Genomic DNA, 26,521 nt, shown 5'->3' on the forward strand with positions numbered 1-26,521 from the left:
GGGTTCAAAATACCTTCTACCACAACCCAGACTCTCATTGGAACCTACAGGAAGCGTTTAGAGGTTGTAATTTCTGCAAAAGGCGGATCTACTAAATATTGATTTCATTTTTTTTCTTTTTTTCTTTTTTTGTGGTTCCCAAATTTATGTACCTGCCTGATTTTGTCTAAACAATTATTGCACACTGTCTGTAAATCCAATAAACTTCATTTCACTTCTCAAATATCACTGTGTGTCTCTTATATGATATATTTAACTGACATTTTCTTTTATTGCAACAACAAACGATTTATACAGGAAAATAATCACCATTAAGAAGGTTGCCCAAACTTTTGCATCCACTGTATATACATAAAGACATCAGTTAAGTTGGCTGGCTCTTTTGTTAGTAACCTGGTTAATTCAATGTTGTCTTACACAAAATAAATACCATGATTGTGTACTTATACTTTAATTGAGATTTAGGCAACAAATACTGCTCAAAGAACCAAGAAAGTCCAGAGAGAAAACGGAAGCAACAACAAGCGGCTTTTTCCCCAGAGACAGTTGATCAAGTTTTAATGGCTTATAAAAACCCTGCATAAACCACACCTACAATAAAAGAACTGAAACTTCCATCACATGACTAACCATCATGTGAAGCAGTGTCTCAAATGCTTGACAAAAAAGGAAAAGTGCAAAATGGATAGAAAAAAGTATTTTATTATCACATATGATATTACATCCAAGTCGATGCATGCAGCTAATGAAATAGGTGAAAGAAGGAAGTGTCACATGAGTCATCTTCTGCATGTGATCTGTTGGAACCTGCGAAAGACAGAACAAACATTATGTAGGGCTAAACGTTACAGCAGAGTCAGCATGAACCTGAGATAACACTTAAAAATGTGCAGTGAGAGAATACTGAGCATACTAATATGTATGACTGACTTTGTGTTTGTCTACTGCCTGTAGACGTGTTCAGAAATATTGTCACTGATCAATAAAAGCTGATCATGGAATTCTTTGAGTTTCATGTGATCTTGTATAGATTTCTATTCCTGTGGCTTCTGTTAGTGCAGTTAAAGTTCACTCATGTGAGCCTGCGGTGAAGGTTTTTTTCCATGAGATTTCTGTTTTACTGTCCGTTTCTCAATCAACAAGTCAGTTCGTTTAACATCAGCAGTATTTCATTGAGAAATACTAAGAAATAATTTAGTCTTGAGCTATCAGAAATATTCAGAAGAGAAAAAAGGCGAGTCTTTTGACAGTTGAGCAGCATGCAATATTTGTCAAAAGAACCAAACCTTTTTAAGTGTATTTGCGTGCCACATTAAAGTCAGATTTTAAACTTCTTTTAACAATGTTAAAATCAAAACAATATTAACAAATGCAGTAATTCGTCCATCTGTCCAACCATTTTCTTTCACTTATCCACTTATGTATCTTCTTGGAAGGTGTTCTGACAGTATTGCGTCTCCTGGATGAGGTAGATTTGGTGTGTGTGTTTAAGTGTGGTAGTGTAGCAGTGAGTGTGTGTCTGTAAAAAAGCATGTGATGGCTGCAATGAAGAAAAGCGAGCTAATCGGGATTCTCTGAACTGAGGTTTGGCCTGTTATTTGATGCGACGTTTCCTGCGGCATAACACAGAAGTTCTGATAGCGTGGACGTAAATAATTAATGTTAATTACTAATGTTAGAATAATTCAGGGGCCAGTCGAACAGCACTGGGTAAGTGGTTCAAGTTTTATTGGCCCAATAAGACTGCTTTATATTTTAAAACATTAATAGAATGTAATTAGTAGACTTGAAATAAGCCTTGAAATAAATAGGGTGTAGTACACCCCATGCCCCCCCTTTAGACTCACCCCTGCTTACTGTTGGCATCAGTGTGACAGAAAGGATGGCTGTAGTCAACCTCCATTAGGCTGTCTTATTTAAACATTGTATGAGACTAAGTTAAAAGTTCAGTTGCATAAATATAATTTTATTGTAATTTCTATAGCTTTATTGTAGATGTGTTGCTGTGTTAAGCAAACTGCGGTGGGTGGGAGCAGCTAGAAAGTTCACTTTTCTTCCTGTTTGCACTTGTTGATCAATGGTTTTGATGAAGGACAGTTTTTCCCAGTAAAGGCCTTTGTGGTGATTACACGAACAAGCACTGCTATTTTGAACGTTCGAAACATGTTTTCGTTCACGCCACCTGATTGCACCATCTCTGCAACAGCTCCGCCCCGTGGCTTTTCTGTCTTATTTAAAAAGATATTTTTAATTGTCATTCTTTTTATTCACACATGTGATCCTAGATATGTTTCTAATGCAGGTCTGTTTTTAAATCACAAATGTGGGAGAAACACCTCTTCTTACATGAATTAAATGAAACATCGGAGAAAATAATTTCTCCTGGGGAAGTTTTTTAATGGAATTATCCGAGTTACAGCCCTAGTCAATATTAACGTGTTGTGACAGGAGCAATTTTTCACCTTTGTTAACTGAAGGGAAGTGCTCACCTTTAATGACAATAAGAGCTAATCAGCACAGGAAGTGTACTTATTTCTTCCTAAATGTATCAGAGAACCCAAACAATAGTGTCTTTTGTTCTCTACAGTTTAAACAAAAGCACTCTGAAATAAAACAACACCGGCCTCTGATAAGCAACCACTAGGGCTGTTCGATATAACGATATATATCGATGACGATATAAAAACATCTTCATTTTACGCCATTGTTTGTTTCGTGGTGTCGCAAAATAAACTGTTTGCGGCAATATTTTTTCATCGTTCTGATGGTCATTGTAGTGGCTATATTAATTTCTTAAAGTTCTCTCTTTCTCTTATATTTAATATAACCACACTACTGACGGACAAGCGCCTGTTTTTATGCGTTGTCGCTAGCAACAGCGACAGTAACACCTTCGCGTGTCCGCTTGTTTATGTTCCACATAAACCTTTCACAATAAAGCTCAAGATCCTGTTGAGACTTTTCAAAATAAACCGAATCACGTGAAAGAGCAGATTATTTACGGATGAGAATTAAAAAAGAGCCGCCAGGTGCTAAAAAATAAACCTTAGACTCAAACGTTAGAACAGGCTTTTCCCCGCAGCACGCCGTGTAATAAATACTAAGAAAACAGCGGCTGTTACAACTTCTCTCTAAAAATGTATCGTTTCATGCATCGGTTAAAGCACTCGACTCCAGGTAAAGGACGCCCAGCTGGAAACACTTCACGCAAGTCGAGCTGCCCGAGATTCACAGAATTTACAGAAAATGTTACATTTTTGTGATTTACATCGTTATCGGACGATAGAATTCTTATATCGGGATATGAGATTTAGGTCATATCGCACAGCCCTAGCAACCACCACTGTCGATCAACACAAATACTGATGCATAGTATTGTGGTTATATTAGAGCACCACAACGACTGTATTAAAAGGTCAGTTCAGACTTAACAGTAAAATCCCCTACTCCCAGTTCCTGTTGATTATAGCATTTTAACTAATAGTTTAATTAATCACTTCATGGCGAAAGAATACAGACACTTATTAGTAGAGGCTGAAAGATTTATCAGTCAACTGTAATTATCAGGCATTATTGTCCTATCACACATATTTCTGTTGGAATATATGTAGTGAAGCTATTATAATATCATTGTGTATGCGTACACGTCTAGTTAAATCCATTTCAGACAAACAGATGGAGGGAGGAGAAGGGGGGTGCTTATCTGTTTTCAAGAGGCACGAGGGAGCTCAATATTTTTACTTTAATGGTTTTGTGGAAAGAATCAATCATTTAAATCCTGATTAAATTGCTTCAACAATGACACCTGCAGGCAAGGCGAGAGATGACAGGGCTGTGTCTGTAGGTGTAGGGGGTAGATGAGGAGGACAGTACAAACTCAGGGTAGGACCTCTTATTAGAGCTTAATACACATCTATGTTTGTCTGGAGGATCTCATGTGGATCTGCTGTTGTTGCAGACATGCAAAATGATCCTCCCTTACAAATCAGCAAGCAAACGAAATAAATACAGACACTGTGTTTGTGCAAACTAATCTTATATGAACCAAATGTATGAACTTGTAGTAAAGTAATACACTCACATATTACAGGGATGGTGACTAATGAACTGATCATTTATTTAGAGGATTATCTTTGTGTTTGGCTACTTCATGTGTGATGGTCATGTCCACAAACACACAACTGAAATACTTTTGTAATATTCATTCACATTTTTACACTCCTGCCTCATTTTCACAATAAGTTAGTTTGCAGTCACTAAAGCTATAAAGCAAACAACTGGTTTAATGAATTTGGTTAATTTGTTTTAATACATTATCACACTATATCATATTCCTTTCTGGTATGAGCAAGCGAGGAGGCTGAGGGTGGAGCTGGTTTAGGTACAGAGTTTACAACCAAATGGACTTAACCATCTGTTGTAACCACATGGGGGAGTTTGCTTTTTCTAATTATTGCCCCTAGGGCTGGGCCATATTATACCGTTCACGGTAATACCGGTATAATGTTAGGCAACGATAGGAAAATGAAATATCGCGATAGAATGGGAGTAAAACGCGCATGCGCAGTGCCTTTGTTTTCATACGCACATGGCCGATTGTTTAGTGAAACAGATGAACCAGAATTGGTAAAAATGGTGCAACTTCAGTGATGTGGAACTGGATTGGTGTTTGTCCGTCAGATACACAACAAAGCACATTTTTTTGCAGAACATGCAAGCGGCCGTTGTTATTGTCGTATTTGTCGGACTAAGATGCTCTTAAATCTGGGAGTAATCTGGGTCCTAAACTCTGTATGCTTCAGGTCAAACAACACTGCAGCATCACTGAGAGTTAAAACCTGTCTAAATTCTTTCATCTTTAATAAAACGATCAGCATTGCTGCTTTACCAGGTGTAACTATGAAGTTTAACTTCCAGGCATCCATGAAAACAAAAGTTATTACATTTAACGGAGTTAGAAGTTAGCAGGAAGCTAGCGGAAGTTAGCTCGCTAGTTTCGCTAGTTACCTAAGCATGATATAGCATGTTCTGACTGAGAGATTTCTGAAAAAATTCAAACGTACAGCTCTGCTATCACTTCCAACATAAATGAAGACAGGAAACTAAACAGCAGTGACGTTTGTAGGGTTACTGAAGTTGGGCTAGCTGGTATTTAATGATGTGCTACGTGATCGCTAGCGACACAGCTATGTTAGCATAACATAACATAAACAGTGAAGCTGGAGGATGAACGCTAACTTTTTTCCACTTATAAAAGTTAACGTGAAGCTTCCTCATGGTTAGAGACAAATGCAATCGCATGGCAGGATGCTGTAAACGGACCAAACTTCAGTCAGGAGAACAACTGAGATAATCCATCCACAATACAAGGTTAGTCATTCATATACTGCAACAACATGAGAATAGAGCAGCTGCCAGAGAATTCAACATTAATGAATCAATGGCACAGAAGTGGAGGAAGCAAGAAGAATGAGTTTAATAAAGTTTGATTTATCTGACTGCTTTGTTTCGCTTAATGTGCCTTATAATCCCGTGCACCTTATGGTCCGAAACATACGTACTGCACACTGCAGTTTAATGTTGCAAAGCACCTCTTTTTAACTTCAGTGGATATTATACATGGTTATGCTCAGGATATGTCAGCCCATTTCTACTGGAAATGCCTTTTGGTTAAACTTTCAGCAAGGAATTTGCATTTGCACTGTTGCATTTTTATAAAGCTTTAATGTACATAAAAACCAGCTTCTTGTTTAAGTGAAAATAAATGGAAGGTTGTCTTTTTGCGCTAGTAATGTTGTGGAGTTGTATTTTGTCTCGCATCCAATATATCGTCAGATATATCGTTATCGCAAATTTTCAAATATATATCGTGATAAATATTTTTGGCCATATCGCCCTGCTCTAATTGCCCCTGTGCAGCAATGATGCACAGAAAAGAAGATCAGACACCAACTAGGGAGAATCAGAAGGACAAACGGAACAATACTGTCATCCCTTATGTAGCAGGTTTATCAGAGAAACTCAGGAGTCTTCTCCAAGCACGAGATCCCAGTGCACTTCAGACCCAGCCACGCACTCAGACAAAAACTGGTTCATCAGACAAAACTACCAAACAGAAACTTAACAACGTGGTGTATGCTGTACAGTGCAGCGAGGAATGCTTTGGACAGAGAAGACAGATGGTTTGAAAGAGGAGTGAAAGAAGCCATCTATGTCCACTGTGAACATGAGCAGGGCTTACAAAACTAACTGTCTGCCATCTATAATCCAGTTTTGAGGTTGGTATGTCTGTGAAGGTTCTCAGTCATCCAGGTTATCGTAGTCTAAGGAGCTTGGATAGAACAGCATCTGGACTTCTTAAAGTTGCTTGAAAACGTTTCACCTCTCATTCAAGAAGCTTTTTCACTTCTAATGTCAAATGGTGGAAAGTCCCATATTCAAGTCCTATGGGAGTGTTCCCCTAAGAGTGACATGGATCCCCTAATGTCCACTGTGAACGACCCTCTTTGAACAGAGCCCATGGCTTACAACACCAACTGTCTGCCATCCAGTTTTGAGATCCCTTTCCAGACGCCTTAAAGCCCACTCACATCCTGGGCCTTTTGACCTCAGAAAATCACATGATAGGGTGAAGCCTTGGCTGATTGTTACCTACACCCGTTTTCACACCTTGGCTCATGCGATTAGGTAGAGGATCATTAGGGGGTCCATGACACTCTTGGGGACACTCCCATAGGGCTTAAAATCCAAGACTCTCCACCAATTGCACTTAGAACTGAAGAAGCTTCTCAGATGAAGGGCGAAACATCTTCAAGAAAACTTAAAGAAGTCCAGACGGATGACTGAGAACCTTCACAGACACATTGTCTGTTTTTTTTTTTCTTTTCTTATGTGTTTAAAATGCTTTAAATCAGTTACTAGAGGTTGTATTCGGTTGCTTGTTCCCTGATATCCAGGATCACAGAAGTGACTTTTCCCCTCAAATAAACAGCGGTATTCCTTTCTGTCTGGGCTATTTAAAGGTCGAATTAATCATCAGTGCTAAAACACTTTATTACATGCATGAGGTTTGTTCTCATCCACAGTCCACTCTGTGTGTGTGTGTGTGTAAGCGATTTTCTTCAAGAAACCACTGATAAGTTTTCACTACTGTAAAAACTAAGCTTCTCTTTGCTCTCCTTCTTGGGCTGTACATGAACAATAATGGCGAACTCACAAATGCAATAATCTAACTGTAATGGTTGATTTTCTTCAGATTTAACATTGTTCTGACTCTAGACATCGATTGGGGCTCTACATTAACTACTCAACTGTGCTTCTGATTGCCATTTCTCTAATGGAGTTAAGTGGCCGATAAAGCAGAGTATTTCATATTTTACTACAGCCCAAAAATACACGCATGTAACAGATAGCTGTGGTGATAAAACAGCACTTTGTTTCACTCTGAGCACCAGTGATTTTAAACACCTCCGCCATTCATTAAGCCTTACATTTAATCACTTCTGGGGTCCGCAGCAGTTACTGTTGGGGACCTGGGCGTCTTTCTTCAGCACAGTGGGCCTCACAACGTCCACATCACGGTGCAGGTGATCCAGTACGCCAGCGAGCATGCTGGGAGCTGCGTAGAAATCCACCAGAAAGTAAGTCCCTCGGCTGTGCCTCTGGTTGTGTTTGGTCATTCTGTAGGGCAGCTGTCTTTCTCCCAAGTTCTCCAGGTCTCTCACCAAGGCGCCCCGCTCCATTAACGTCTCCACCGTCCTTCGCAGAGCTGCCGCCGTCTCCGGCCGCTGCATCTGTTTCAGGATCAGGGCCAGCTCGTACCGAGGCATGGCTGCAGCTTAGTAATACCCGACTCACACGTTTAATTCAGCTAGAACTGGGCTGTCATTGCCACACTGCTCAGTTGAAAGGCGACATGTTATGACACGAGGGGCAGGCACGAAAGGTCTTTAGTGATGACGCATAAAGCGTGCGCCTTCGTGGGCAACAAAGCCTACTAAATATAAAAAATAAGAGTCATTTATTTTTTTTTAAATGTGGCGTTAAATCTATGAATAAGTGTATTTCAATAATAAAAAAAATCGCGTCTTATTTAGCATATCCACATATTTTACTCGTATTATTTTAGGAAATTAGTCACGTGGGAGCAACCCGAAATATTTGTAAAGTTTTTTAAAGGATTTTTAAAATCACAATTAGTCAGTGGAATTGTGTTTTATTTAGTTTTCTGACATTTGGAAATCTCTAGAAACTGGTATTTATTTTTTTACTGAAGCGTGGATACGTCGACACCAAGCGTCTGCTCACAAGTGCCTGATTCCGTCACTTCCCTTTCCAGAAGAACGTGTTGAAGATGGCGGCGGAGAAGTCGGTACCGAGTGATCTTTTCAAATGCGTGTACTCGTTTCTGGTGGAGAACAAGTTCACCAAAGCGGCTCAGGAGTTCTTGAAAAAGACTAAAGTGGTGAGTAGCCTACGCTGTGTGGCGGTGTTTGACGGACACGTCCTGTCGTCGGGTATTAGACGTTAGGTCCAGGCGGCACGAGGGGTAAATACGTGCAGGTTACCGAGCCGGTGAAGTTAGCACGTGTATCAGCTGCAACCTGCTTTTGGGCTAATTAACGGTCTCAGTGCGTTAAAGTGTAAATGCTGCAGCGTGTTTATACTTTTTAAATTATGATTTGTGGAGTTTTAGTCACAAATTCAAAGTGCTGCAAGGGAATTATTAACTTACTACTTCACGTGTTTCTCTACAGGCTCCGCAAGATCAGAATGAGGAGAGACTCGTCAATATCTACAACTTCTGGGTGAAGTGAGTTGCTTATAATTTTTTTTTTTTTTTATCCGAGAGGGGTTTTTCAAATAAAAATATGAAACGCATGACCAAGCTGACTTTCTGTGTCGATAAGTATGTTCCTTTAAAAATGTATTGGTACAATAGAAATTCCATTGCTGCTCTCCTAGTGTCCAAGGGTCTGTTCACACTCGTTGAGTTTGAAGATTATCAGAGAAAAATCTAATACAATATAAACACAACCCTTTTGTTGTTTTACAAATTTGAAGCGCTTTTTGTTTAGACAAATGGGAAATGAAATGGTTCTTATATAGCACTGTACTACTCTACTTGAATGTTCAAAGCATTTTATTCAACATGCCAAAGAATAGTTTACCATGCAGAGTGGAGGGATTCAACCAGTCTCTCACTAACTCAGTGTTCAGTTTTTTGCCCAAGGACACTTTGGTATGCAGGCTAACGACTAAAGCATTATTATTTGCATATCTTTCTACTCTGGGAAAGGGAGTGCCTTTTATCCCGTTGAAGTTTTCTTTTTAACATTAATATAGGGTGGTGTTGCATACTCTGTATTAATATAATTATGGGCTGTATCATTGAAACTCTATTTTAAATAGATCTCCCGAAGCCAAAAAACGAAAGGTGCCTCCGAACTGGACGGGACCGTCAGCCAAGAAGGCAAAACCCAGCACTGAGAGCTCCAGCAGTGAAGAGTCAAGCAGTGAGGATGAAGAGGCTGGCGCAAAACAAACTAAAGTAGCTCCTGCAGGTATAACCTTCATATTTGATATGGCTAACTGAAAGGGTTGGCTGAATTCTGCTAGTAATGTGCATTCTGAAACGCTGTGATATTACATTTTTCCTCATTCTACATTTTAGCAGCCAAAAAGGGGCCTGCTAAAGCAGCAGCTACTAAAGCTGCATCCAGCAGCAGTGAAGACTCTAGTGACTCTGAGGAGGACAAAGCTCCTGCAAAGCCTGCTGCAAAGGTAGTAGGAAGCATCAGAATCAGACATTCTCATGATAGCCTGTTTTTGCTACATTACCTTGCCCGTTATCCTTTTATTAAAATGTAGTGTCTGTTTGTAGGCACCCGTAAAACAACCTCCTGCTGCTGCAGGTAGCACAAGGAAAAAGGATAGCAGCTCCAGCAGTGAAGAGTCTGACTCTGAGGAAGAACAAACCGCCAAAGCTCCTGCACAAAGTAAGTCTATATTGAGTAATTTGTTTAAGTTAAGATTGGGGAAAAATCTTGGGTTATTTAATTTACTGTATGCATTTCTGAATAACAGAACCCAAGGCTGGTGCAGTCACAACACCCAAAGCAGCTGTTGCTGCCAAAGCTGCAGCTCAAAAGAAGAAGGAGAGCAGCAGCAGCGAAGACAGCTCCTCAGATTCTGAAGATGAGAAGCCAGCCAAGGTACACAAGGCCTTCTTTATCTTGTTATGTGTTGTTGATTGTCTCACACTCAGCCAAGTGTGGTGTGTAGCGGATAAATGCATGCAGCAGATATTAACAGCATATTTCCATGTGTTCTGTCAGGCTCCAGTCAAACCAGCTCCAGTCAAACCAGCTCCAGTAAATAAAGCTGCTGCTGAGTCAAGTAGTGAAGACTCTTCATCAGAGGATGAGGCTCCTCCCAGCAAAAAACCCAAAGCAGGTGTGTTTTCATGCTTTCTTACAACTATACAAGCTGCACAGTAACAAAAGTCTGGTATGGAAAGATGTAAGGCACACTTGCATCAGCGACAAACCTAGGAAGTGAATCCCAATCAAGTCTTTTTAGACTATTACTGATGTGCGTACGTTCGACAGCTATATGAAAAAATAAGTGAGATTGAGTTCACATTAATTACAACAGTCCAGTTTTGTCCATATCATGATCATAACACCAGTCTGCTCTGACTGAATTATACCCAGAGCTGTTCACTTGGTCATCTCTGGAATGATCTGTGATTATCAGAATCAGATTACTTTATTGATCCCTAAGGGAAATTATTTATTAAAATATGTTTGTATTTGTTTTTGATGCTGACGATCTACATTTGTCTTTCTAGGAGCATACAGTGCTGTACCACCTCCTGCTTCAATCCACAAAGCTCCTGCTGCACCAGCAGCAAGCAAGGCCAAGGACAGCGACTCTTCAGACAGCAGTGATGACAGCAGTGATGACGACAAAAAGGTGGCAGGTAAGTGGGTTCCTTTTTTTTTTTTTTTTTTTTTCCCCCACCTTGACTTCTTGGTGTTTATTGTTAAATGTCTAACAGCATTTTAACTTGCACAGCAAAACCAGCCCCCGTAAAGTCACCTGCAGCCAAACCTGGAGCGTCCAAACCTGCTGCAAAGAAGCAGGAGTCCAGCTCAGAGAGCTCTGGTATGGATCACAAACGTCACTTGCCCATTTCCCATCTTAAAATGATGATCAGTTTGTGACAGTGAATGTTTGTAAATGTCTCTCATCTTTTTAGATTCCAGCTCAGAAGAGGAGACGGCCAAGAAGCCTGCAGGTAAAGCAGCCCCAGTCAAACCTTCTCCAGCTAAAGAGGTGAAGAAACCTGCAACAAAGGTGACTCCTGCTAAAGCGGCTCCAGCTAAGTCCGCTAAAGATGAATCCTCCGAGGAGGACTCCAGTTCAGAGGAGGAGGAGGCAGCAAAGAAACCCCCAACCAAAGCTGCACCTGCCAAGACTACGCCAGCTCAGAAAGACGAGTCCTCGAGCTCAGGTAGGAGATGCACATTTTGGGTATTTGAGCTTCAGAAGTTGTTAAATATGACCTAATATAATTTCTGTTATTAACCCTATATTGTTTGCAAACCTTCATGACAGCATTGATCTTGCTTTCCAGATTCAGATAGCAGCTCTGAAGATGAGGCCCCAGCAAAGCCTCCCACAAAAACCGCAACCCCATCCACAGCTTCTGGAGCATCTAAACCCCAAGCCAAGGCAGCAGAGACCAGCTCTGATTCAGAGGACTCCTCTGAGGATGAGGAAGAGCCAGTGAAAGCCAAGCCTGCTAAAACAGCTACACCAACTTCAAAGCCTGCAGCAAAGCCCCCTGCAGCAAAGCCCCCTGCAGCAAAGCCCCCTGCAGCAGCAGAGAGCAGTTCAGAGTCTGACTCTTCGTCTGAAGATGAAGAAGAGCCTGCTAAGACTAAACCAGCAGCAGCTAAGCCAGCTTCAAAGAGTTCCACCCCTGCAGCTAAGCCTGCTGCTGCAGCAGAAAGCAGCTCTGACTCAGACTCCTCATCAGAAGATGAAGAACCAGCCAAGGCCAAGCCAACAGCAGCTAAGCCTGCAACACCAGCTTCAAAGAAGGCTACTCCGGTAGCAAAGGCTACTCCTGCAGCAGAGAGCAGCTCTGACTCTGATTCCTCCTCTGAAGATGAAGAGCAGCCAGCCAAGGCTAAACCTGCAGCAGCTAAAGCTGCTACTTCAGCCTCAAAGCATGCTAAACCTGCAGGAAAGGCTGCTAAACCTGCAGGAAAGCCTGCCCCGAAAGAGAGTAGCTCAGAGTCCTCTTCTGAGGATGATGAAGAGCCAGCTAAGACCAAGCCAGCAGCAGCTAAGCCTGCTACGCCCGCTTCAAAGCCTGCTACTCCTGCAGCTAAGACTGCTGCTGCAGAAGAAAGCAGCTCTGACAGCTCAGACTCAGAGGATGAGGCAGCTAAGAAACAAGCTCCAGTTGCTTCCAAGAAGCCCGCCCCTGCAGCTGCGAGAACAACAAAGGCAGCGCCTGCAGTCAAAAAGGCAAAAAAAGCAGAGGAGAGCAGCTCTGATTCCTCAGATAGCTCTGATTCAGAGACTGAGACCCCCGTGACTAAGCCTACAGTTGCCAACGGCAAGGCAGCAACTCCCAAGACGGCAGCAGCATCAGCGAAGGTTGCAGCAAAGCCAGCAGAGTCGTCATCTAGCGACAGCAGCTCTGAGGAGAGTTCATCAGATGAGGCTAAAGTGCCACGTAAAGCAGCCACTGCACCCAACACCCCAAAAAACAGTAAGTCTCAAACATCTGGTCATTAAATGGGGAAAAAAAAACTATCACTTAACTGTCGGTCCTTAAGTGTTTAATATTTATAGAAGTGTAGTGTTTACTAAGTATGAGCCCCTTTTCATCTGATACAGGTACTAATGGAAAAAGAAAAAAGGATGAAGAATCATCAGAAAGCGAAGAGGAAGAAACGGATTTAAAAACACCAAAAAATAAGAAGGCCACAACCACACCACAGACTTTCCCTAAAGCCAATAAGAAGGTAAGACCTGCACAAAGCTAGAATTGAATTAAAGTGAACTGAAATAAGCTGACTGAAACATTTTGTTTTCCAGTCTACCAACGTACCCTTCCGTAGAATAAAAGACGACGAAGTAAATGTGGACCCGCGCCTTGCAGACAATTCGTTTGATGCAAAGGTGAATTATTTAATCATAATAATCATTTTTACAGGATTACTGAGCATTATAGTTGTTGAGGTGGCAGATAAACAATCTTTTTTTTTCTCTCTCTTTATAATGTTCTATTTCAGATGGGAGCCAATGGAGACTGGGGCCAGAAAGCTAACGATGTGCTCAAGTTCACAAAAGGCAAATCATTCCGCCACGAAAAGACAAAGAAGAAAAGAGGAAGCTACCGTGGGGGAGCCATCTCCACTTCAGTCAACTCCATTAAGTTTGACAGCGACTGAGAAAGTCCACAACCTCCCATTTCAACTGTACTTTACCGGACAGATCAGGAATACAAGTTGTCTGCTCAAACCACCCTCCTGTAAACAGTCTCTCCAGCAGTAGCAGCAGCAGCACACTAACAGAAGATGGTCCATCACACCGAGTCTGTAATGGAGTTTACATTTAGCAGAGCTGTGGCAGCAGGGAAATGTGCTCCCAACTGTGACATTACTTATAGCCACTAGGTGGCTGCAGCCACTGGCTAATGGAGAAAATGTTTGGCTCTTTCTGCTTGTTTTCACAACCTCCTTTCTTCTTAAATGGTGAATGTTTGTAACATTAAGCAATCTTCTTGTCTAGGTATGATCGAAATCAATCCATCTATACGTGTTCTTCATTTTCAAATTTGTTTTTTGTTTAATAGACTACATGGATTCTTGATGTTTGTCCCTTTTTCTTTTTTTTTTCTTCTTTGTCCACATTTAAATGTGAAGAGGTTTGGGGCTTTTTCTTAACATCACAAGAAAACCTATCAAGTAGAAATTTTATACTGTATTTATTATGTTTTATTCCACTTCAATCTTTAAGGGCCTCTCAAGGTCTTTTCTCTGTTCAAGGATTCTTTTTTCTTTGGATCCGTTCCCTTTGTTAGGAAGTCCTTTCAGTCCCTCCCTGTACTGTTCAGTGGTATTAAGTATGTAATTCGAACATAGCCATGCTTGTTTCAGTTATTTGATTATCATATGAGATCTTGTGTACCGCTGTCATTTTTTTTTTTTCTTTTACACCTCAAATCTGTAAATAAAGACTAAACAATATACTGGTGATGATTTCATGGACAGTTCACTCACTGTTTGCTCAGCTGACAGTTTTACATGTGCACAATTGGAGAGGAACTCCAATTTTTAGTATCTGCACATACCAAGTTGTTGCGTGTGTGCTGATATTGTTGTTGGCAAATTAACAGTCTAGAAAGTACATATTTTTAAACTTTGTTAACCCTTTAAACCCTGAACTGTGGAATAACAGCCAGAAAAAATATTTTCTTTTTAAATGGAGTGCTTATTAAACCTTAATGAAATAAATTAATTTGCATATGTTTACATTTGTATCATATTTGCTACATCAGGCTTTATTTTTTGCAACTTATTCTTTAGAAATGTACTTTGCAATTGCCACTAGGTGGCAGTGGAATAGCACTGCCCTCAGCATGACGTTTAGTCAACGTATGTAAACTGTCACCCGATTCCTCGGGGCAGTTTGTGTCCAGACAGCTCATTTCCTGTTTGTTTTTTTTCATCTGTTGAACACAGATGCATAAGTCTGTCATCTCAAATGAACTGAGGCCTGTTAGATCAGCATGTGCGGCTAAAGGGATATTCCAGCAATTTAGCACCACTCTGAAAACGGAGATAAAGACTCAGTTCTACACACCATGTACTGTCCATGCTTAGATTTCAGGTTTTATACCAGATGATCAGGGATTTTTTTTCTCAATTAAAAAAAACAAACAACCAGTGGAGATGTTGGGGTTTTTTTTTTTTGGTGTGTTTATTTTTCTTTTCTTTCTTTTTTAAGCACTTATCTAGATTGTAGGCAAGGGTGGGGACAAGCCTATCCCAGCTGTCATAAAGTGAAAAGGTGCGCTACACCCAGGACAGGTCACCAGTGTCACAGTGCTTTGGGAGGAAACCAGAACAGGCACAAACTCCACACAGAGAAGCTTGAAACTACCAGGTTTCAACCAGAAAATTCCTTGCTGTGAGGCTAACCACTGCTCCACTACACCACCTAAATTTTCCCTGATAGGGTAGCATGAATAAGTTCAGTATTACTGTACTTCATCTGGGTTGGTATGCATGAAAAATTCTCAACTGAAATGTTTATCAATATATTGTTACAATGTAATCACATTTTCCTGTTAAAGAAACTCAGACATGACCTCACCTGCATACAAGCAGGTTTCCCTCTGGGACATGAAACTATACATTTATCTGTATTTTACAGTGAACTTTACATGAACAGCTGGGTGGCCGTGGCAGTAAAAACTTGTTCTTGACAGCAGTGGCTGTAAATGTAAATGTCTGGTTTGCATCAGAAAATGACTGAATATTTCATCTTTCCCCGTAAAACTCTACAAACAGCCTTTGGTGAAAAGTGGATTAATCGCAGTGGATTGGATTGGCAGATATTACTGTAGTCAGTGACTGTTTAAATTATTTTTACATTTTATCCTCTTAACTCCTTATGCTCAAGTGGGAAAAGTGATTGCGAGACTAAATAATTTGCAGCCGACTAGCTGATCTCTTATTCTTATTGCAGAGTATATTTTTTCATTAACTCATAATAATATCTGGCAGATAGGAAACCGCATATGACCAAATGAATAATATACTCTCTGGTTTCAGTGCAAAAAGCTTCAGGCTTAGACTGAATGAACAGCGCACACCCCGTGCATAAAGCTCATATGTACGCACAAGGAGGAAATACTACATGAACTCAATGCACAAAAAGAGCTGTTGACTTATGATCGAGGTCTGCAGTCACTCCAAATATAGCCTCCTTTGCAAGCCTGGCAACTGCTAACCACTGAGCAATGCTCCAGCGCTCATCAAGCAGAGAAATCTGACAGAGCGTGCTTGCTCGAGGTTTTACATGGATGAACTGTTGAGAAGTGGTTACTGTAGAACGGTTACTGGGCAGTTTTGAGCACGGATGTAGCTGCTGTTGCACTTGGAGGCTCTGTGCAGCAGCAGAGGGTCAGGAGGTCCTTCAGGGAGTTTTAGAAAGTAAAAGGAAATAGTGTTTTGCTTTGCAGGTTTTAAAGCTCATCATTTGTTGATTTGGGATAAGTGCTTTGAAATTGAATAATTAGGAAAAGGCAGGCCGGCCACAGCTTTTAAAATGTCTTATTTAGAATTTCAACATTTCTTCGGACTGCTGGGCAAACATGATCTTCAGCTGTATGGGGAAGGAATTACCACAGGCCTTCTTATGGGGAAGGAAGTGCTGCAGAGCAAAACAGCACAGAAGACAGAATCTGTACATTTCTTTTTGGGTCTACTTTGCAAGCCCAGCAAATCAATAAATAATTTGATTAAATGAAAAAAAAAAAAGTTTCACAAAGCTGGATATGAGACTCTCCTAGTTAATGTTAAAAGCTGGCATAATGGAGATGCATGACTTTCACTGGACAGCCATTCTATGATTAAAGCAGAATGTAAGTGATGCAATGTTAAAAGAAAAATAATTTTCCACTTCTGAGCTATTGAAATGCCAGACAGAAACTCTGAAAAGACCATTGGTGAGGAATACTGATGAGAGGTCCACGTACCTGATCTCCTGCCTAGCAATCACTCCCGAGCACCACTTCCGTCTGTCAGTCGTATTACGTGCGGCAGAGCGAGCCAGCTCGTTCGGGTAAATTGCAGCAGTGTGTGTGCACGAAGGGCTGCAGGACAATCTTTTAATGGGCAGCGCAGGCTGAGGACTGCCCATCCTGTCCATTTCAATTAGACAAAAATGCTGACTACTCTTGCGCATAGACACACACAGACACACAATCATTTTCTCCGTCTGGAATGAAGTCAAAGCCAGGGGTTACAATCAGCCATGCGTTTTTGCTTGAAAAATCATTACACTTGACAAATGACTTCCCAGGTGCTCCAACAAATAGCCGTGCTAATCCCCCCCACTGTGCTGTCAAAGAGGGAAAATGGGAACGTGGCAGGACAACAACTTACAAGTCAAGCAGAACTCTGTTATAAAAAATAAAAAGCTTCATCACCATTACATTATTGTAGCATCTTTAATAGAGTTCTTCTTTTAACATCTGTCGTATATAAAGTGTTTCCATGGGGAATAATAATGCTAAGAACACAGGGTAAGACGGCATACTTAATCTTTTATGGGACATTATAGGAATAAAGATGCAGACTGAGTGAAGAGGTGCTAACGACATTACAGACTTCTGCTTTGTCCCACCAAAGAAATATCCAGGCTATGTTAACAGCGTAGAACAGATATACTGCAGCCTTTATAGAGCTGAAGGTCAAACTAGATTGATTCATCTTTTAGTCTTGCCCTTTTGCTGTAAAATGCATTAAATACAGAAGAGCAAAGTGGTGTTTTTAGCATTTGACAAACAGATGCACCGTTCTGCATTCCTTTATAAAATATGAAAAAAAAAAAATCAAACATACAAACTTTGTATATTTTCAAACATACAAATACCCATGATGCCTCAGGCAGGCACACTAGAGAAGCCTTTCAGGACACAGTGCACTGCGTCAGGATGCTTCAGCCACAATACTGATAGCTGGAACTACAGCAACATGCGTTAATGATTGATGATGAGCTGCAGTCTTAATTGTCTATTAAACTTCTTAAAACCCGTCCAAGCAAGACTGCCTTTGATGATATTGGTAATGTTGCCCTATACACCTGCTGTCTTCCGCTCTCAATTGCAACTGGTCTCCTGTGACATTATGTCTTCGGTGTGGCAAAATCCCAGGCGGTATCCTGGGCACACTTCCACATGGCACGCACAAGCCGAGTGAAGCCCATGTCTTTGGGTTTCTCCAGCCCACGCATGAGCCGCTGCTTCATGATGGCTATGAACTCCTTATTACTAAGCTCCCCATTCCCTAAGGAAGACAGACAGAGAAGGAGAGAAGGGGGAGAGGGGTGATGGACAGGGGAGCGGGATGATGAAATAATAAAGGAAGAGTAAGTAAGACGAAGGAGCTGACTTCCATTTATTGATGATTTCTACCTCCGGAGGCTTTGTGTTTCATAAATATTTAGAGCAGAGAGATATGATGAGACTGTCAGCTACTTACCATCACAATCAAAGAGCGCGAACACCACGTCGCACACGTGATCCGACAGCTCCACTTTTGCTACGGTGCGTGCCACCTGCTTCATGGTGACTGAGAGACAGAGGGAGGAAAGATACACAGATAAAAAGATTCACTGTGAGAGCAACACAGGCACAGACTCACACATGTCAGCACATCAGCGGTGCAAGTGGAGAACAGTGTGTGCAAATCAGACTGCTCGGATCAACAAAAAGGGTTTCAATTCGCTGGGGAGGCTATCGGATGGACACATGAGAGAAAGAAGGGGCTGAGAGGTGAAGAAAGAGTGGACCGCTACAGGAAATCCAGCTGGGAATGGAACTGGACTGAGGAAAATATGGAGGATGTAAGTTTAATCAGGATTTACCAATAGTCACAAATGGAGGAGGGCAGGTATGAAAGACGAGTGGGGGTGAACAAATAAAACGTGACAAAAATTTCCCTGCAAATGGTGAGAGAAAAAGATGAGCCAGCACGCCATCAAGAACCTCATTACTGGCCTTCTTTTATATATTCAACAAAGCCATTGTGCAGATCCAGATCACACACCCACACATGAGAAACTGTTCTGAAAGGGTGTGAAATCAGTGGACTTGAGTGCAAGATGAAAGCAAAGGAAAAGAGAGTAACAAAGACATTAAAAAGCTCAGCTGAGACACGAGCTGCTTCGGGCTCGAAGAGGAGAAAAACGGTTTCAGTTCATGGACGGCAGCAGGGAGCAGAGAGTTCGCAGACATGTGTCTGCCAGCTCGCTGTGAACCCACAGCATCCTCCCAAAGCCGCTCTACGCAAAGTCAAAAACACACTGATACACATACGCGGTTTGTTACTGCGCAGAAATGCCACTGAAACCAAATGCCTGAAAAAGCACCTCGGGGTAGACCCTTCGCTCCCTTAACACAGCAGCTGCTTCATAAATGAATCAGAACAAATGGATGCACAGACAGAAAACATATGGAGGTCTATTGATGGACTGAATCACTGCAACAAATGAAGGAAACAGACTCCTCAAACAACTGCCACAGGTCTCATCTGCCGCTTTTGTTCTCACATTAAAAAGATTTTCATTGTCAGCTTCTGACAAATGAATTGAGTAGTAATGAAAGTGCTGAGCCACATAAAGACAGTATGAGTGATTTAATGAATTTAAACTTTGTAATTAGTTTTCACCAGTAAGCACTGAAAATAAATTCTTCAGCACTGAGAACAGCATAACCACAGTGAACTCTGTGGGCGATTTTTAAAGTCTTAATATGTGAGATCTTTCAGGGTTTTTTTCCTAACTAAACCCCTTTGTGACGCTTTTTATGTGGATGAGTTAACCAACTTTTCAAAGTGAAGAACTACTACTGTGCGGTGTGCAATACACTGCAGGTGTTCATGGTATAATGGGGGGGGGGGGGGGGAAGGCCAGTTAGTAACTGGAGTTTGGCTCCACTGTAAAAAGTTACACCAATCGCTCTTCAAAAATATTTACCGAAGTTTTATGTCTGTTTGTGCCCCCACTGTCACGGTCCGCAGTGGCTGACCGTGTGGAGAGTGTTTGGAGGACCCAGGTGCGGACACAGATAAGCAGACCAAATGAACTTTAAACAAAAAGCGAGCCTTTATTTGAGGCTGGAGTACATGAACTAAACTAAACGAGAACTGAACAGGGACAACAACTAAACAGGAACCTAAACTGGGAAGAAACTACTAACAGTGAGACTATGAACAAGATTGTGCCAGAACATGAGGGAACTGTGAAATATAAGAATAAGCATCATGAGCCATGACTTGCACAGACTTGAAACCTGACATGACATAAGGCGTGGAACACAGACGACGCGACGCAGACTGAATGAAACACAGTGACTAAATACACATAAGGGATGATCAAGGGAAGTGGAAACACATGAGGGGGAACAGCTGATACACATGAACCTAATGACAGGACAGGGAAAGTGAAACTACATACACTGACATTAGACGGACTTTCAAAGTAAAACAGGAAACATGGGGATTAGACGCGACCTGAACTGAACATAACCACACAGACAGGACGCATGCCAGGTAGGTGCACAGACAAGGGAGACTGAATACAGGAGGAGATGACATAAACACCTAAGAAACAAAGGACTAAACAGCAACCTTGAAATTAACTAGATGAACTAAACTAGGGCACGAATGAATACCAAAATATATAAAAACTCAAACACCGGGTCACAGACCCAGCCCATGACACCCATTTCTCAATGCAGGAACTCCAGCAACACTTAAGGAAAGAGGAACAACTTTACTGACTGACCAACGGGTTTCGGCTTGTGGATGACCCTGATGAAGGCCACAAGCCGCAGTCAGTAAAGTTGTTCCTCTTTCCTTAAGTGTTGCTGGAGTTCCTGCATTGTGAATTGTTTCATCCTCTCCATGCACCTTGAAAGTAGGTGAAGTTGTGCCAAAAAAGTTTGCTGTGATTTGTGCCCCCACTTCTGATGAACTATGATCTTAGGAATTACAGTGCTAATAGCCCTATAACAGTCTCCACCCTAATGCCTAAGCTCTCTGCAGACTTAATTGTTGTTGCGTGTAAAGTGACTGAGGCTGCAAGGCCTCAAAAAGTACATTAGTATTTGTATCAAGTACTGAGAGAAAGATCATAGTTTACCCATGCTACACTTTAAAATACTGACACACAGAACCCTGAATGATCTCCCCCAATGAATCTCAAACACCTCAGAGTACAATATTATCCAGAAATAGTACTTACCTTTTAAACCGCACTCTAATTTGTGAATCCCAGAGCCTTCAGCTATCAGGGTTGCAGCTTGGATTCAGAAAGTAGACACCCTCTCTACTTTTAAGAAAGACCCCAACTTTCCTTTTTCATATAGATTATAGTTCAGGCTAGTTCGGGTGCCCCTAGAACCAGATGTTCACAGAGGTGCAACAGGGTCAGTGTGCTCCCTGATGCACTGAGCCCATCTAATCTTTTCTCTTTCACACTCTATATCCCTGTGATTTTGTGCCACATCATTATTCCTTTCACATCTTACGTAGTTTATGCTCTTCCTTCTTTCTCCATGCAACTTTGTGCAGGTATCTTTGGAGCAGCAGGTTTCTTTATGAGTGACTGGCCCCACCAGCCGGTTGAGTGTTTACTGTTCTACTGTAAGCTCTTTTCTCTTTGCTCATCCAAGCCAGTGATGGCTGCAGAGCCTCCCCAGGCCTGTTTGTCCCAGAGGTTATCGTCCAGTTTTTTGTATTCAACTGCTGTTGCACACCACCCTGCAGTAACAGACTTATGGAGAAAGCAACCATTTAATGGTGGGTTAACTCAACCCTAATCATCCATTCACTTGCCCGGTGATAATGCTGGCATGTTTTAGGGGACATCAGCAGCCTGTAGTAGGAGCACAAAGCGATCTGTCATGTGTGCATAAGCAGTTTTTGTGTTTGAATTTGCACAATTCTTCAGGCCCAGGGGAAGAAGTGGTGGATAAATGGATGGACTGATAAAAAGATGACAAATAGCTGAGCTTGGTTTGGGAGAAAAGCCAGGAAAAAAAAGATGTGGGAAGCAGATCTGGCTGTCAGAGTGTTAACAGCCATGAGATGCAGACGATGAAACGGAGAACAGTTAAGTCTAAAGGGGGATAATTAGGGAAGGGAGAGAATGTCAAAGTAAAGGGTGACTGTGGGTGTACCTTTATCTATGGAGGCTCCAGCCATATGGTAGAAACTCAGAGCTGTGTCCACGTCGTTTACATTCTTCAAGAAAGTAAAGAAGTTCTCCACCTCCTCAAATGTGATGCCCTGTGCGACAAAGAAAAATGGACAAATTTGTTACAAATCCTTCCTGCATTTGTATTTGGGCTATTAGAGCATTCCAAACCTGCGAAAAACAGCCAACTATTGTTAAGACAAGAGCTGCCACTGTAGAATACCACATTTGGAGGACCTTAGGAGTGTGACACAAATGACAAGAGGAAGTCTGCATAAGCTTTTGACACACATGGTTAAACATTGTGCCACAGACCAACAAGGGGACAGACAGCCTAAAGCAAACATGCGCACATACACATATAAACAGACACATAGTCACACAGCTGCTGCACTGCTGATGAGCTTATTTGCAAAGAAAAGTGAACAGCTGGTCTTGGGCTGTAAATAATACTTGAGTCATTTACATTACAGGTTCTGCCAATACTGACAGACTGACAGCAGGATTGAGGAAGACAGGGTAAACAGTAAAAGAAGTGAAGACAGACAGGGAGCGATGCTTGCTGCTGTTTAATTCCTTAGGGAGACAACTCTGGCAGCATCCAGCTTCATCTTTTCCCTCATGACTTGGAGGAACAGTCACTTCCCTGCTTTCTGTTCCTTTTCTCTCCTAATCGCTGTATTTAACCATCAGACGTGCCTTATCGTAGCTAAGTCTGACATCTGTGGTGCTTTAATGTATAACAAACAGCTCTGTGACAGTCCACATCGTTACATTCCAAAAAATTGAAATGGGACATATTTCGCTGCAACACCCCTGGGAATACAATATGCACGGGTGTAACTTCAGTCAGTTGACTGATGGGGCTCGTTACCGTGAAACCGATCCAGCATAAAAACGGGGTTCATGCAAAGAACTTGAAGTAGGAAGGAGATATAAGCATGTACTAAATTTAGAAATTATGATTTTTACATTACCACGAATGTCTGTGGAGAATTTTTATGCTTAAAGCAATGTGGCTGTAAAGCAATAGTCTTGTCTTTTTTTTTTCTTTCAAAGACTACTCAACTGAGGATAATGTCTAAAAAAAAAAAAAACAGCGCAATTTTGTGAAGACTGAGACGACCAGAGAGGAATGAAGAGAGCTAACTGCACCAATACTGAGGTCATCCCAAAATAGAGCTAGAGGTGGCTGGAGAGACTGAGTTGGTAAGGTGGATAAGATCAGACACTGTATGTGCTGCCCACTCCCAGTGATGTATTACCTCTCATCCAGACTCTCACAAAGACTCTCAATGCCCCTGCACAGTCTCTTTTTCCCTTACGCTCTGTCTGTCATACATCCTCCCATGTAGGCTAATTAATTAAAACACTCAGAACACCTCATCAAGCGCTGTATCTTACCTCTGGAGTGGCTAAGACTTTCAGAGCTACATTTAAGGATGGACGAAAGGACATATTTATTTACCTGTGCATCCTTAAACATTTTCTTCAACCCCTTCTGCATCTGCTTGAGTTTACGAGACTGGACGCCGCTGTAGGCCAGCAGCATACCCCCGAACTGCCTCTCAGTGATTCTGCCGTCCACAGGATCGTTCCTCTCAAACTAGGGAGGGAAAAAGAGAGAAAAACAGATCAAGTGCTATGTGGAGGAAACAACATTTTTAGAAAGGGAGCGCACAGGGAGATGGGAAACAGTAAATACTGATGTCAGGCTTCAAGCTGAGTCACGTCTGGAGCTGGCATTGGTGACATTAAATGTGCATGTGCATTGTTGCAATGTTTCACTGCAACAACAGCATGCCTCTGCTGTGTCAGGTCAACACACTTGATTTATGACTGAGGATGTTTGACATTTCTCTCTTAACTTGTTAACCTCTAGAAATGTTGCATTTCTGGCAGGCAGGATGTGACTAAGCCCCCCACATTATAATAATGAGAATGGCACGTATTCTTTGACCTGTAAGTTTGTAAGCATAAGAGTTACAACTATAAAGAGTCGTCATGCATCACTTTGAAGCTGACGGTTGGTCCCTAGCAGACATTCCAGGCTCCAGTTTCCTAGGTAACCCTGTAATGTAACCTGATGATTACAGTATAGCATAAAGTCAGTTAAACCTCAGGGATATCAGTCTGTTCATTTAGGAAGCATAAACCATTGTGAAACCATTTCATGTGCTTTGATATAAAGGAAAGAAACAAAAGATGCATTGGAGAAGCAACACAACAACACCACCTGCGAAACCATCCTCATCATTTTTGTTTTTACTTTGTGTGTAAAACCACCTGTCACTACCTCCTTCCTTCCCCCCCTCACAGAAACATTTTTTTATTTAATTGTTAGGGTAATTTGGGACTACATATAATAGTAAGATTTGTTTCCTCAGCATGAAAATCCTTCCAGACTGATTTGTTTTTTCTAGTTTTTCCATTTGCTATTGTCCTTGTCACTACTTGTAGCAAAAGATGTTACCTGCAGCCATTTCAGGTTGCACATGTAGTCCAGCGCCTCCAGTATGGCAGAACAATATGATCAGTGTCTGTAAGGTTTGTTGTTTCCCTAGCACAATTTAAATTGTGTGAAGGAGATACTAGGAGATAGGCTGTGACCTGCGGCGTGCTGGACAGGGGAGTAAAAGGGGATCAACCTTAGCAGCAGGACTAGTATCTGCTCTTTTGTGAAAGGAGGACCAACATGACCACTGTTAAGAGTCGTACAATGTAGCTACAAACTGGTCACTGTGCTCATCGGCCAGAGCTGTTGGGTTTGCCTGGGAGCACCAGAACGGGCATGTCCGCCACTGGTGCACCGTTCTCTACAGAGATGGAGAGCACCTTCACACTGAACATAAGAGCAACATCAAAAAGTCTCGAGACACTGTTGAAAACGCTATGAAATGCTAGCCACTTCAATCGCTTTTCTTAAATTCAAGAAGAGTTAAAACTCAGGAACCACTCATTTCATGTTGGCTGCAGTTATTTAATCTGCTTTCACATGAAGTTGCTGAATGTTAAAATAAATTCAAACTTATCTGTTGTGTTATGATTTCCCCGAATGACTACTGAGGTATCATTAAGGCCTGACACATAATGCTTCCTTTTCTTGCAGATGCTCAGATCTGAGTCCTGTTCTCTGAGCCTCTGATAATGCCACTCATTATGGTTTGGAGCATCATTTAGGCACTAGGCATGGTAAACACCAGCTCAACCATATGCTCAGCAGCACTGATCAGCTGTTGCTACTGACTTCCTCATCGTTTTTGTTTTTAATTTATGTGTAAAACCACCTGTCACTAGCTCCTTCCTTCTCCCCTGATAGAAACATTTTTTTTTTTTTTGATTTAATTGGACTCTGGAACTACATGTAATACAGACAGTGAGATTGTTTTTGGCTCTGTGAAAAAGCTATTCATTTTCCTCTGCAGCTCCTAATAAGTACAGAGACTTAATATGCATTTAAATTCAAATGGACTGTAACTGTACACAAACTGCAGTAAACCAGTAGATGGAAAATTGAAGTTGAATCATCTCCTCATTAATTTTTCCATTTTTGTTACCTCTAGTTTGAGCACGTCGTGCTGCAGTTTCCTTTGAAACTCCAGGAAACTGCCAATGGTGAGTTTGCCCTTCAGATCCCCTCCAAAGAAGTATGTGGTGAGAGCAGAGCTGCAGCCACCTGTCTTCAGGGTATTTCCTGTGGTAGAGCGATCGCGGTGTCGCATACCCATGCTGGTCTGGGAACGAATGATGCTCTGGACCTACACATACAGAGAGCCAAGTGTCAACCAGAGTGTCCGTGCAGACTAAGTTTTAGAGGTAGTTATAAACTACAATATATTCACTACAATATATACTATATAGACTGTATAAGACAAACTGAGCTGCATATACTGATGTTAGCACAGACTGCTGAGCACAGCATCTATCTGTCTCTTTGAGAAAGGGTCACACTGGTGGACAGCAGTGTGGGAGCCTACCTTTATTGCTAGTCAGTGTGTGTCACTGTAAAACAATCAAAGCTACTCTGGTTATTAAATCTCAATATAAATATGTGGGCTAGCTCTTTCAAGCTTCTGTCACGTTTAATATGTTGATTTTGCGCAGGTTTGCGTGCATCTGCTGCACGTAGGACATCCTGCTGATGTCAGTCTAACCTGTTCAAACTCCTCCAGGTCCACCTCTCCATCGCCGTTCAGATCAAACATCTTGAAAGCGATCTCAAAGTTCCTCTGGGGAGCTGGACACAAGAGCAACACACAAAGCCACATGAAGAGATACTCTCAATTACACACAGTATATTACAAATATTACACAAAACACATAATTGTACAATATATTCAGTCTTCTCCTCATTCAAGGTGGCGCAAAGTTCTCACACAGGGAAATCAACCCTCTAACTACACAGCAAAAATTGGCCCCGCCTTCCACCAACACTGAAGCTGCTAAAAAAAAACACTGCACACTCTGTTATTTTCTTTTGCTTTAATACATTAGTAACTTAAACTTT

At 41.6% G+C, this 26,521-nt stretch overlaps 3 protein-coding genes across 6 annotated transcripts in view; 1 reads left to right on the forward strand and 2 right to left on the reverse strand.

Annotated features, from left to right (window-relative positions):
* Positions 1-686: 686 nt before the first annotated feature.
* On the reverse strand, positions 687-7,967 carry mrps6 (mitochondrial ribosomal protein S6). Its single transcript, XM_005915409.3, has 2 exons — positions 7,491-7,967; positions 687-807 (listed from the first exon to the last, which is right to left on the reverse strand). Exon 1 carries the CDS (start codon positions 7,827-7,829, stop codon positions 7,497-7,499), a length of 333 nt encoding a protein of 110 aa, XP_005915471.1. The 5' UTR covers positions 7,830-7,967; the 3' UTR covers positions 687-807; positions 7,491-7,496.
* A 339-nt stretch (positions 7,968-8,306) lies between these two features.
* On the forward strand, positions 8,307-14,273 carry nolc1 (nucleolar and coiled-body phosphoprotein 1). The gene is made up of 14 exons (XM_005915410.3): positions 8,307-8,464; positions 8,757-8,812; positions 9,412-9,563; positions 9,674-9,783; positions 9,884-9,998; positions 10,087-10,214; positions 10,338-10,455; positions 10,853-10,984; positions 11,080-11,169; positions 11,264-11,518; positions 11,642-12,790; positions 12,919-13,046; positions 13,120-13,203; positions 13,317-14,273. Exons 1-14 carry the CDS (start codon positions 8,354-8,356, stop codon positions 13,473-13,475), a joined length of 2,787 nt encoding a protein of 928 aa, XP_005915472.1. The 5' UTR covers positions 8,307-8,353; the 3' UTR covers positions 13,476-14,273.
* Positions 14,274-17,244: 2,971 nt separating this feature from the next.
* Positions 17,245-26,521, reverse strand: part of micu1 (mitochondrial calcium uptake 1) — a 36,426-nt gene continuing 27,149 nt past the window's right edge. For all 4 annotated transcript variants that reach the window (XM_005915413.3, XM_005915412.3, XM_042215194.1 and 1 more), the window contains 6 exons: positions 26,169-26,251; positions 25,572-25,772; positions 23,483-23,620; positions 21,998-22,106; positions 18,297-18,386; positions 17,245-18,101 (listed from right to left, as the gene is read on the reverse strand). In XM_005915413.3, the coding sequence (XP_005915475.1) occupies positions 17,941-18,101; positions 18,297-18,386; positions 21,998-22,106; positions 23,483-23,620; positions 25,572-25,772; positions 26,169-26,251 (782 nt within the window). In that variant the 3' untranslated portion in view covers positions 17,245-17,940. The remainder of the gene's footprint in view (positions 18,102-18,296; positions 18,387-21,997; positions 22,107-23,482; positions 23,621-25,571; positions 25,773-26,168; positions 26,252-26,521) is intronic.

This window comes from Haplochromis burtoni, unplaced genomic scaffold (assembly GCF_018398535.1).
Source record: "Haplochromis burtoni strain Fernald_Lab_line unplaced genomic scaffold, NCSU_Asbu1 Contig_12, whole genome shotgun sequence".
NCBI lineage: Eukaryota > Metazoa > Chordata > Actinopteri > Cichliformes > Cichlidae > Haplochromis > Haplochromis burtoni.